The following is a 12,595-nucleotide window of genomic DNA, read 5'->3' on the forward strand; positions in this document are numbered from 1 at the left end:
TGTCTTGTTCTATGAATGAGCATTCAAATATTTGGGGATTTCGAATTGAATTGTGGCTAAACATTGGCATATGTCAGGCCTCTGTTGATCCTCAAGTGTCTTATGCTCTACAATGGTACAGGTGTAGATGATCTCATGGCATGTTCTTAGTTCTTCATAGTGGTAGTCTGAAGCTTATTGATCAAATGATAATATGCCCTGCAAGCCTTGGAAATCATTTGATCTACTAATTAATCCATAACACCCAGATTTGCAGCCATCCGTCGTATAAATGTGATGCTGGGTTTTAAAAAGCACCATGTGATATTAGTTTATAGTTTATAAGGTAAACCACCATGCCAACTAACAAAAGGTTGAGATGGCCGAGTTGGTCTAAGGCGCCAGATTAAGGTTCTGGTCCGAAAGGGCGTGGGTTCAAATCCCACTCTCAACACACTTCTTTGATTTGATTTTTTAACTGACGTTTCAACATTTTATTCTTTTTTTTGGTCGAAGTTTATTTTCTCAAACCTATCATATGCGTATTGTTTTGGGATGGAATTTGGACATCTTCAGTTGCACCGAAGGTTAATTTTTTTTGCTTGGAAAGGCAATAATTTATTTTGACAGGAAGGGCGGCAATCCGCGTCATTGCGCGTGACTTGATTGGTAAAAGTTCAGTTATCATCCTGGCAGATCCGTTTTATAACTCATGAGATGCAGAAGAAGCTGAGTTGTTGGCTCGTCGGGAAGGCCTGCACCTTGCAATTATGAGGGTGTTTGGATACTAGGTGCTAAACTTTAGCAGTGTCACATCAGATATTCGGATGCTAATTAGAAGGACTAAACATGAGCTAATTATAAAATTAATTGCAAAAACCTATGCTAACTCGCAAGACGAATCTATTAAGCCTAATTAATCAATCATTAGCAAATGGTTACTATAGCACCCCATTGTCAAATCATGAACTAATTAGACTTAATAGATTCGTCTCGCGAATTAGACTCCATTTGTGCACTTAATTTTGTAATTAGCCTATATTTAATACTCCTAATTAGCATCCAAACATCCGATGTGACAGGTGCTAAACTTTAGTATGGGGTATCCAAACACCCCCTATATCATTCTGGAATAAGATCGTATCAACGTTGGGAAGGCGAATCATGGACGGTTGGCACTGCCGATGGAGGAGATTAGCGCTCTCGCTCAAGAGAGTTTGAGATCGTCCCTTGCTCAAGAAATCAAAATAGGCCCAGGCATGTGGTTCGTCTGCCTACTTGCATACGGACTGATCAGCGTAGCGACCGATCCAAGTCTTGCACTATGGGTATCCCGTATCCGAGTCCGAGACAAACGGTGACGCGTGCAAATTAATTAGAGGCCCTGATGCAAAGCAGACGCCGCTCGACGAGGTGGTGCCGCCGGCGTTCGTGGCGAGGCAGGACGACGGCGCCTACAGCCTCAGCGAGAGATGCCGAAGCGGTTCATGCTCGAGTACATGGCCAGCAAGGACCGCGACATCGGCGGCAGGATGGGCGTCATCGAATTCAGGGACGCGCGGGACACCGCCATGAGCGTGCGCTCCGTATGCTCCATGCCGAGAACGCCGCCCGCGCCGCCGCCGGTGTGGCCGGACCATCGTCTCGATCTTAATTTATACTCTTCTGTTCCACAGAGTACTACAAATTAATCAAAGCTAAGCTAGGGATACAAATTAATCGAAGCTAGGGACTTCAATCTCCATCTTTTGGAGATTATTAAGTATAGTGGTTAAGTTACAAGTTGAGATCGATTCCCGTGTTTAAATCCTCTTTTGTGTCGTCGTGCAAACAATTAATCTCCTTTCCGGTTCAATATCGTAGAGATACAGTAAATTATCGCATCCGTAACACGACCGAAATTTGTTGCCACACACCGGGAACTCGGACAAAATCACCTCTGCGCTCTTCTCCGCGGCCGGCAACCGCCATCGTGCGTGCCGGCAACGACGGCATTCCGACGACTCCGGGATGCGCTGGGGTCGGGAGAACTCCAGCCCTCCCCGCTTGAGGCCGTCCGGTTCTCTGATTCCCATGCCCAGTTGTCATTCCACTTGTTGGCCACTTGCTTGGCTACCATTTTCTCCCCAACAGCCGTAATGTTTGTAGCAGAAGAGCACTCCCTGGAAGGCAATAAGGGAAGCACATGTCATTTTAGCAATATATACACCCTACTACCACATTCAGACAACAACATTTTCCTTAGCTCGCCGTACCCAATTTTCAGCTGAGTTTTGTAAGGTTTGTAGGTACACCACGCATTTACCAACGTAGGCATTCTATGGGATTAAAATACTGATATCAATATGGAGTGTAGTCAAACCTCAGTTGTTGGATCCCGGGAACAAGGTTGGGAGTAGGGGAAATTCTTTCCTAGGTTCATCTTGGAGATTCAGGTCCCGAGAACAAGGTTTTGTATCCAATTTCCCACCACTTGGTAGGTTTTATAGGTCTGCTGATACCTGCATACCGGCAAATACTTCATCACCATATCTTCCAATGAAGCAAGGTTGCTGGTAGGGCAACAAATGTCTTCACCTGAAACAACCAAAATATAATTATATAGATTGAGACAAAGTGCCTTAGACCAAATTGATTACCACAAGGATGGAAAACCACTAGCATGTTATAGGCATGAAAACCTGATCCAAAGCTCTTAACATCGTCTTACGTTACCTTTGTACATTTTGTATGACTTCCTTTCTTAATGAGATGACACTCAGTTCTCCTACGTTGTTCAAGAAAAAAAACATCGTACTGTCTGGTCTTGCTGCCATTATCTGCTGAGTTCCAATGTCCGATGCACATGTAAAAGCAAAATAAACTTTTGTAGGTCCCACATAAAATACTTAACGTGACATCACAATGAGTGCTAATGGAAACTTTTTTTAAAACACAAATGGAAACATTGGCAATGAATACAGCACATACTTCACCAGAAGTCTCCACATGAACAACTGCCATTGGTAAAATGGTGAAATCTGTACACATCCCTTAATACAATTTCTCTTCCTGTGACATCAGAGGTAAATTTCATCCAATTGTGGCAGTCATTGCAGACACGAAGATTCTTAATCACCCGAAGGGGCATACAAGGAGGCAAACTCATTAACCCAAAAGCCACAGCTAACTTCTCACTGTGGACAAAGGAAGTAGGATCTTTCCGTTCTTGCTCTTTTTCATGGAAGAGATGGTAATTATCTTGCTTGTACCCTATTTTGGCTATCCTACCATTTAGATCAGCCAAAAAACTGTATATCTGATCAGCCAAGGGGTGCAACCGATCACCTGCATAGAATGCATGAACTGCACTCTTTACTTCAATCCAGCTACTACCTGGTTCTTTTTTTACTCCTCTATCTTTCATCATCTTTCTGACCTGATCCCTATTGGACCACTTTCCAGTAACAGCATATGCATTCGAAAGGAGGACATACGATGCCGAATCATGAGGCTCTAACTCCAGGAGATGTTTGGCTGCAAGCTCCCCAATTTCTATGTTCTTGTGTACTTTACAAGCACTGAGAAGGGTTCTCCAAACCATTGCATCAGCGGCTATTGGCATTTCCTCAACAAATTTCCTTGCACGGTCAAGTTGACCAGCTCGTCCAAGAATATCCATGACACAAGCATAATGGTCAGGTATTGGAGTAACTCCATACTCATTAGACATGGATTTGAAGTGACTAAGGCCTTCCTCAACCAAACCCACATGACTGCAAGCAGCTAACACGCCTATGAAGGTAACATCATTTGGTTTTAGACCTTCTTGTTTCATCTGATCAAATAAATCCAAAGCTTCTAATCCACGTCCGTGCTGTGAACAACTTGTGATGATAGTATTCCATGACACCTCATTCCTCTCAGACATATTAGAAAACTCCATCTTGGCATCTTCAATACTGCCACACTTTCCATAGAGTGAAATCAAAGCATTTGAAACTTCAGTTTCAGAGGTGTGTCCTGTCTTAATAGCTCTACAATGTACTTGTTTCCCTTGTTTTATATCTGCAAGGTTAGCAGAAGCACTTATAGAGGAAACAAATGTGAACACATTGTACTTGGCACCTGATTGACCCATCTGCTTGAATACCTTAAGAGCTTGTTCATATAGACCGCTTTGTCCAAAACCGGAGACCAATCCATTCCATGTAATCTCATCCTTATGTTCAATTGCTCGAAACAAAGAGAAAGCTTCTTCGCTTCTTCCACATCTTGCATACAGGTTTACCAACGTGTTCCAAATTGAAATATCAGCTGAATAACCAGACACGTAAACCCGAGCATGAATCTGCAAGCCCTGGCGCATTCCTTTGAGTCCAGCACAAGCACTTGCGGCACTAGCTAGTCCTATGTTATCCGGCCAAATTCCACAGTCCTGCATTTCTTTGAATGTTGCAAGAGCCTCTTCACAAAAGCCATGCTGCACATATCCAGCAATCATGGAAGTCCATGAAACCACATCTTTTTTTCCAAGCATTTCAAGAATTCTGCGAGCTTTATCAAGCCACCCATATTTGGAATACATATCTATGAGTACACCACTTACATACATGTCAGATTCAAAGCCAGTTTTTATGCTTAATGAATGAATCTGCTCTCCAAGTTCAATGTGACCACTGCAAGTGCAAGTCCTTAAAATGCATGGGTAGGTGAACTGGTTGGGGCGTATACCTGCAGTTTGCATCTGACAAAAGATTTCAAAGGATTTTGCTAAATCATTGATCTGCCCATACGCCACAAGCATTAAATTCCATAGTACCACGTTCGTCCTATCACCTGAATTGAAGATCTCATGGGTTGTTTCAATGTCACCACATTTTACATAGAGATCGAGGAGTGAGCCTTCTGTTATGTAATCCAAAGACATACCTGCTTTCAGTAAATATGCATGGAGCAACTTCCCGTTGTGAAGATCCCCCATAGAGGCACAGGCTGCAAGGAGACTAGCAACGGTAACACAATCAGGCCTCAACCCTGACAACTGCATCTCATAAAAAATTTCCAAAGCACGCTCACCATGTTCACACTGAGCATGTCCTGAGATCAAAGTATTGAACGTTACTCTGTCACAGAACAGCATGTCAGAAAATAACCTCTCTGCTAGCTTAAAGGATCCATATCTTAAGTAGAAAGCAATAAGCGCATTCCCCACAAATGTCTCCGAACAGAATCCTTGCTTGTAAACTTGGGCATGGATCAGCCGACCTTGCGCAGAAAGCCCTGCTTTAGTGCAGGCACTGAGCACACTAGACAGAACATACGGAGTGGGAACAACTGCCGATCGATGCATCTGGCGAAACAACCCGAGAGCTTCTATTCCCAGACCATTCTGTGCATAACCAGACAGCATGGCAACCCACGAGACATGGTCCCTGGCAGAAAGATCGTCAAACACCCGCCTTGACCACCGCAGGAGCCCATTCTTCGCGTACAGATCGATCAGCAGGTTGCCTATGAGACGGTCAGCCCCAAGCCCACGGACGACTGACGTCGCGTGGATCTCCAGCACGCGCGGCCAGCGATAGCCGCGCAGCCTGCACGCCCGCAGGGCGCTCGCGAGGTCCGCAGAGACCAGGGCTCCGTGCTGCCGAGCCTTCGCCGCGACGAGCGAGAGGGTTCTCTCCGTATCGTCATGCGCGACGAACCTGGCGAGCGATCGGTGCAGTGAGGCCGCCGCTTCCCGGCGCGTCATTCCGTCGAACACCTTGCCTGCGGCACTATAGAGGTCATCATCCGCTGTTTGCTCGTGAGGGTCGCGGAGTTGCGCGCGAGTGCGGGAATAGACGATGCGGCGAGGTCCGAGACGGTGGGCGGCGGAGGCGACGCCAGCGGCGTGCCCCGGGCCGGCGGAGGCGGCGGCTAGCTGCTTGTCTGCCTAGCATCCATCCGTGCGGCGCGGCGGGCGGGCAACAAGGAAGAAGGGAAAGTAAGCTCCGCCTACGCCTGGACCTGGTTCCTAAGGCAGTGTTTGGTTGGATGGACTCGAGGGTGAATGGAACATATCATCCTTGGATGGATGGAGAATGGACTGAGCCCTTGTTTATTTCACCCCAACTTCCAACTTTAGCACTATATAAAAAGAAGATTCTCCATCACATCAAACTTGCGGTACATGCATGGAGTACTAAATGTAGATGAAATTAAAAACTAATTGCACAGTTTTGTTGTCACCCCCAACTCCCAACTTTAGCACTATGCAAAAAGAAGATTCTCCATCACATCAAACTTGTGGTACATGCATGAAGTACTAAATGTAGATGAAATTAAAAACTAATTGCACAGTTTTGTTGTACTTTGAGAGACGAATCTTCTGAGCCTAATTAGTCAATATTTGGACAATAATTCACAAATACAAACGAAACGCTACAGTGTCGCATTTATGGCAAAATGCCAATTTTGCCACTCCCAAATTGGCAACTAAACAAGGCCTGAATAATTCCGAATGGTACGGTACAATCTATTTGGTTGGCTGTATAGGATTATGTATAATTTTTGTTTGGTTAGCTGAATGGAATTGTATGAGCTGGTACATGTTTGGTTGGATGGATGGTTCCTCCAGCAATTTTGAATGTCTACCATAGATATTCACCAGTTATTTTTATCACAGGAATTTGGTACACATGAATGCGACAACACACGATAAGCGAATAAATTAAGAAAGAAAAGTCACCATTGAAATATATTATGATAAGAGTTCCCTACTACATACAGTTGATAGTAGCATACATACGGATGGACTATACAATGGCTAGCACACATATATAACATACAACAAAAGAGTATTGTTGCATAGAGACAAAAGCCACACTGTCAGACTACTGCCCCATAGTAGCACACATAGGTTTTGTCCATCCATAGTGATCAGACCAAAAAAACCACACCCAAGTTCGATCATGTCATTCTGCTATGCCTAGCCATCACCAAAATACCACATCACTAGAGTTCAGACAGGTGATTCTTGATGTACCTAGCCACCCATATCATTTTGCTAGAAAGGTTAGGCAATGCATAAAATGCTCGTGCAAGTGGAGGATTATCACACATATAAGCATAGTAGTGATCAAGATTTGCCTCATCGAAACCTGGGATGCTCTTCAGCTTTGCATACAGCAAGGTCAGGTTCAGCCAGCTTTTTTATTGACGAAGAAAGCTCTCCAAGGCAGCAAACCAAGCAAGGTAAGATTTGATCACAACACTAGTAGTACATCACATTCACAAACCAAGCAGCAAAACGTTCAGTTCACTATTACATAGAAAGCACAACATATTAGTCGCCGTAGTGGTTTTGACGATCTGCCCACATTCTCTCAGCAATCATTTGTCTCTTTTCTACCATTAACATATGGTCATTTGCTTGTTCACGTGCTGTCCTCCGTGGATTTGGTGTCCAATTGTTCTTCTGGTAGGATGAAATGATCGGTCCCTTGAGAAAGAACCCAATTGGCCAATTGGGAAGGATGCAGCGAGCTAGGACAATATCAACTTGAGTTGGAAAAGGGAAGAATGGAGTTGCATCATTAAGAATTTTGAACCTTCTCTTCAATGATCCAAAGGACGCTCAGCTGTAACACGTAGTGTCGTTGTCAAGATTAGCGGGTCAAGACTTAGACTAGTAAATTTCTTTTATGCGCGTAAGGCTTCGGATGGTGGTGTGGGAGACACGGGGTTTAGACTGGTTCGGGCAAGGGAACGCCCTACGTCCAGTATCGGGAGCTGCTCGTGTTGCCCACGCGGGGTTCTGTAGTAGGGGTTACAGGAGTGCGAGAGAGGAAGCTGATCCCAGGTCTCTTGGGTGTGCACTGATGCTCTAAGTGGGTGTGAGTGTGTTCTGTTGGCCTGGAAGCCTTATGGTGTCTCGAGTTGTGCGTTCAGCCTCCCCTGTCTCAGGCCCCCGATTCCTCCTTTATAGCGCAAGGAGGCCACCGGAGTTACAGGTGAGACCGAGTGTGGGAAGCGGTAAAGAGATAAACATGGCTAGGTAAAAAAATACAACGCGAGGGGGGGAGCAAGTTCCCAGGTCGCCGGCGTCCTCGCCGGCCTTCGGCTTCCATCGGCGCGTTTGCCGGAAGAGGGTGGCGGCCACTGCATCCTGTCGATGGCTTCCTCGGCGACTGTAGCCGTCGGACGTGATGATGGCGTTTCGTCGTGACCGCCGTGTCCGTTGGGGGAGGCGGCGGATCTTGCCGTCCTGCTGACGGCCTGCGGAGAGCGGACGTCGCATCTCTGCCGCCGGGCGCGCGGGGCACGAGAGCGGGCGAGACTTCCTCCTGCCCTGGGCGGTGCAGACCATGAGTACCCTGTGGACAATCGGAGAGGGTCGCAGCTACTGTAGCAAGTACTGTGCGGCCGCGCATGGGTACTTGCGACGGGTTGCGTGGGGGCGCGGAGATCCTTCCTTCTGACAGCTTTGCGGCACATTTATGGTGGAATCGACAGGGGGACCCACGAGATCCGCGCCCGAGGCGGATACTTGTCTGGTGGGCTCGGGTCAGCCCGACCTCCTATGCTTGGGGTCGGGCGAAGCGGAGGCCTGCGGCGGGGGGTCGGATGCTCCCGACCCTGGACCTGCGGTCGGGCGAGGCGGAGCTTGGTCTCACGGGGGTCGGGGATGCTTGACCCCAGGATACCGAGTCGGGCGAGGCAGAGCGTGATTCTCGTCACCCGTGTTGGGCCGACGGCAGTCGTTATTCCCTTAGGCGGGCCTGGGCCTTCGCGTCTTTGCTGTTTCCATGGGCTTCGAAGAGTCGTTAATATTTTCCCCCGACACGTAGGGAAGAATGTCTAAGATCAAACAATTCCTTTTCATTTTGCACAGGATTGCTACCCCACTCATTTAAGTGGTACTGAACACCACGGAACAGAGGCATGAACCCAGGCTTCGCTCCATATCCGGCATCAACTAGGTAGAATTTTCCTAAGATGAAACCACAGAGTGATTAAATTGTTTCAATAGATTATTAGTGAGGGTATTAACAACAAAAATAGTTTTATTACCTTCCGGTACTCGTTGACCATTCACTCTCTTTAATGCATCTGATAATACCACAACATCATGTGCAGTCCCTTCCCACTAAGCTAGCACATATGTGAATTTCAAATCGAAATCTACATCTGCCATCACATTTTGTGTTGCAAACGACTTCCTACCACGAAAGGCTGCCTCCATAGATTTACTAACAGATACTCATATATGTGTCCTATCAATAGCTCCAATACAATCCTATATGGTAATTATATTAATGAATTAGTAACCTGGAAATTTCGACCACATACATCCAAAAACAAATTGAATTGCCATACCTTAAAGTACGGATCCCATCTTGGATTGCCTGCAATTTTGGCTGGGGACCGAAGAAGGTGGCCGAATAAGCTCATTTCTTAGCTCCCTATGGCACGTAGGACTAGGTTGAAATATCTGCTAACGGTTTCACCTGACCTAATGAAATTAGTCCCAACTAGCTTATTTCTTAGGTTGTGTCCACCTGTATTCAAGAACATGACAACTTGTTCCTCGATGCATACATATATAATACATATATAGTGTCTTGGAGCAAAGAGCGTTCTCTTAAAACTCGACACAACTCAAAGAAAGGATCTCTCTTAAGCCTTATCATTTTGGTGCAGGTCGTACCATCCTTGTAAATTCTTGTGTTCAGGTAGTCAATCCTTTTCTTATCCCTTTCCTCCATTGGAGCATATGTAACACGTTGCCTTTCTTTTCTCAGTCTAGACCGAATAAACAAAAGCACCATACAGGCAGCTAGATATGTAGCAGCACTGATGAGTACAATTTTTTTCCGTCTAAGCTCCCTGTCATCCATCTACATTACCCAGGGAATGCAAACATTATATAAGATTTCATTTAAAAATCAGAATATAAGCTCATCAAGCAACACACATGCTATCACGTGATGGTTCTATTGGAGGAAAGCATATCAGTTTGCTATAAAATAATCTCCAGGACATAATCGCATCTATATACTAATCAAATACATAAGAAATCAATAGAAGCACCTGGAACCTGTAATGCAACGAATCAACACATTCGTTCGCGAATCCCCTAGTATAACTTCAGATTTGAACGGCGCAAATGCATTCTTGGTCTTTGAGCCAACCAAATCAAGAACCAGACCCGGACCCAGAATGAGGGGCGACGAGCAACCAGATGTCCAGATTGACGGGCGACGAGGAGGAATCTTTACCTGCGTGAATGCGCCGCCGAGGGAGAACGACCAGGCTCCGGTGGCTGCGACAGGAGGGAAGGCCGAGTCGGAAAGAGGGGAAGGGGTGGGAGGCGAGTGGATGCGAGCGAGACGCTCCGTCCTGGACGGCGTCGTTCGAGGTTTTTTCCTGTGCAGAGTTATGTCGACTAGCTGCTTGACCACCACTAGGATTCGCAGGAGCAGCTTGTGCCTTATGAGGCTTGATGTATAGTTCAATGAAGTTATTTTTCTTTGCATATACCAACATTTTTTCAACAGATTGATCATTGAATATGATCAATATCATTTTCAATGTCAAAATCAGGGATCGTATGAAAAATTTCATCTCTATTTGGAAGGCTACTTTTTTTGCCAAGTCTACTATGTCAAAAAAAAAAAGATGTTCTCTCACTGTCAATTCTTCTAAAAATTGACACTTCGCCTCCTTCATAAAAAAGTGCTCCTTCTTTTGAAAAGGAACCCCTGTGATGAATTTTGATAGTGATGAAATCACCCTTCATTCCGTGTATGTGTACTATAAAATAAAAGAACCCAAAGCATATTTATGAACACATCTACAATTGGTAAAATAAAGATGTGTAGACCTGGACAGTACTACTTGATTAATCCTAAAGACACTATAAAAATAAATCAATCAAGATATAATATTGATTTGATGATGACTTTGTACTCTAATCTTAGAATTCAATCGTGAGCATCAGAGAGGGAATGAAACATTGGCCAATAGCACAGATGTAAGAAAAAGTATGCAAATTTAAAATATTGATGCACGCACTAGCAAAATGTAACAAGACATTCTTAGATTAGGCACATGGACTTGATCTAATGGAGCAACCGATCTAGAACGGGTGGCCTATCAAGGGAAAAGAGAAATGAAAAGATAATAAGAGATCTGTACCTGCAGCTTTTTGTCTCCACTTAACCGCAAGGATCTGCAAAGAAAAAGGCAACCCCTTGCTGTCAAAATCTGAGAATACAAAGAGATACTCCTCCATCCTTAAATAACTATAGCTTTTGGTTTCCGTGCCACAAGTTTAACTGGATTGGTAGAAAATACGTGCACTATTTGTATCTTCAAATTAATTTATTAAAAAATTAGATTCAAATATCTATCTAATGATATTAATTTTGTATCATAAATATTAATATTTATGTATATATATATATTTAGTTAAAGTTGTTTCTCGGGAAGAAAAACCACAGTTATTTAGGGATGGAGGAAACAGGCGAGAGGAGAAAAGGAGCCAGAGATCAGAAAAGCAGATGTGTCGCTTTATGCTGCCTCAACCGCGTGAAGCTTATTTACAGAAATTGTAACCTACTTTTGCGGAGCTTTCGCGCGCAAATTAGCGATGCAGTTGCCGCCGGGAGGAAATTTTGGCACGCTAAAGCAATCTCGTGGCAGCAGATTTGCCGCCAAACTCGATTAAGTCAGGGGTATTCCAGCCATTGCGCACCAAACTTCCTGTCGCATCCTGTTGACGCCAGATTTTGACACGTATGGAATCGGCGTCAAGAAGGGAGAGAATTAACTGATGCGGCGAGGCAAGGAGGTCACGATTGGGAATCGGCCGATTGGTGCTACAGTTGGAGATCGGCCGATTGGTGCTGCAGTATTTCGGCGGATGGAGTTGGTAGAGGTTGGCCGATTGAGAGGCTGAAGCAGTTGGGCCAATATGGGTTTAAAGTGGATTATGAAGATAAAAGCGATCGGCCCATAGGTGCGCGACGACCAACTCCGATATGAGTTATACTTGTAAATATTCGTTTTCGTTTAAACTTAGAGATAGAGTCCTAGTCGGTTAAGAGATTGTTGTAACAGGCTATAAATAGTCATCTTTAGAGATCTGTAATCATCATCAAATCAATACAACAATCTACTATTTCTTCGTATTTTACTTTCAAGTTGACGACTTTGTCAGTACTTTTCTTCTTTTCACGAGTTCGTACGGATTGGCGGGGCTGCATCAACTTGACCTCCGGCCGATTCTGTAAGTTCTGTTTATCGAGTAATATCTAAGCTTTAACTTCGGGCGCATCACTGTCATTTCGTTTAGATTTATTCATCAAGTTATCGATATTTACTAGAATATTAGGTTTTACTTGTTGTTCTAGTTTTATCACCAGTTATCCAACTTGAAATTAGAGCTTTCGGCTTACTTATATCTTGTTGCTTAATCTACTGCCTTTTTGCATAGCCGATTAGATCTGTTCCTAGTGTTGCTACTGTAGCGTTGTTTAGTTTACTCTAGCAGTATTCTTCACCAACGTTACTTGGTAATCGGCTGTATTATAGCCGATTTCTTTATTACAGCAAATCGGCCGATTCGCTGATAAGCTTTCTCGAGATC

General features: G+C 44.7%; 1 protein-coding gene, 1 long non-coding RNA gene and 1 other non-coding gene across 6 annotated transcripts; 1 reads left to right on the plus strand and 2 right to left on the minus strand.

Moving 5' to 3' along the window:
• The first annotated feature begins 352 nt into the window (after nucleotides 1-352).
• On the plus strand, nucleotides 353-433 carry TRNAL-AAG. Its single transcript has one exon. It is a non-coding gene; the product is annotated as a tRNA-Leu (tRNA).
• Nucleotides 434-1,688: 1,255 nt separating this feature from the next.
• Nucleotides 1,689-6,005, minus strand: LOC101753250 (pentatricopeptide repeat-containing protein At4g13650). Of its 4 annotated transcripts, none has more exons than XM_004984836.2 (4): nucleotides 4,891-6,005; nucleotides 2,695-4,797; nucleotides 2,342-2,556; nucleotides 1,689-2,141 (listed from the first exon to the last, which is right to left on the minus strand). In XM_004984836.2, the coding sequence occupies exons 1-2, from the start codon at nucleotides 5,711-5,713 to the stop codon at nucleotides 2,951-2,953; spliced, it is 2,670 nt and encodes an 889-aa protein (XP_004984893.1). In that variant the 5' UTR covers nucleotides 5,714-6,005; the 3' UTR covers nucleotides 1,689-2,141; nucleotides 2,342-2,556; nucleotides 2,695-2,950. The 4 variants fall into 4 exon arrangements, with proteins under 4 accessions (XP_004984893.1, XP_004984891.1, XP_012704217.1 ...); XM_004984834.2 differs by having other exon boundaries at nucleotides 2,695-2,798; nucleotides 2,950-6,005; XM_012848763.2 differs by having other exon boundaries at nucleotides 2,695-2,801; nucleotides 2,950-6,005.
• Nucleotides 6,006-8,929: 2,924 nt separating this feature from the next.
• On the minus strand, nucleotides 8,930-10,393 carry LOC111255872. The gene is made up of 3 exons (XR_002676017.1): nucleotides 10,224-10,393; nucleotides 9,322-9,842; nucleotides 8,930-9,241 (listed from the first exon to the last, which is right to left on the minus strand). It is a non-coding gene; the product is annotated as an uncharacterized LOC111255872 (long non-coding RNA).
• Between the last annotated feature and the right edge of the window lie 2,202 nt (nucleotides 10,394-12,595).

This window comes from Setaria italica, chromosome IX (genome assembly GCF_000263155.2).
Source record: "Setaria italica strain Yugu1 chromosome IX, Setaria_italica_v2.0, whole genome shotgun sequence".
NCBI lineage: Eukaryota > Viridiplantae > Streptophyta > Magnoliopsida > Poales > Poaceae > Setaria > Setaria italica.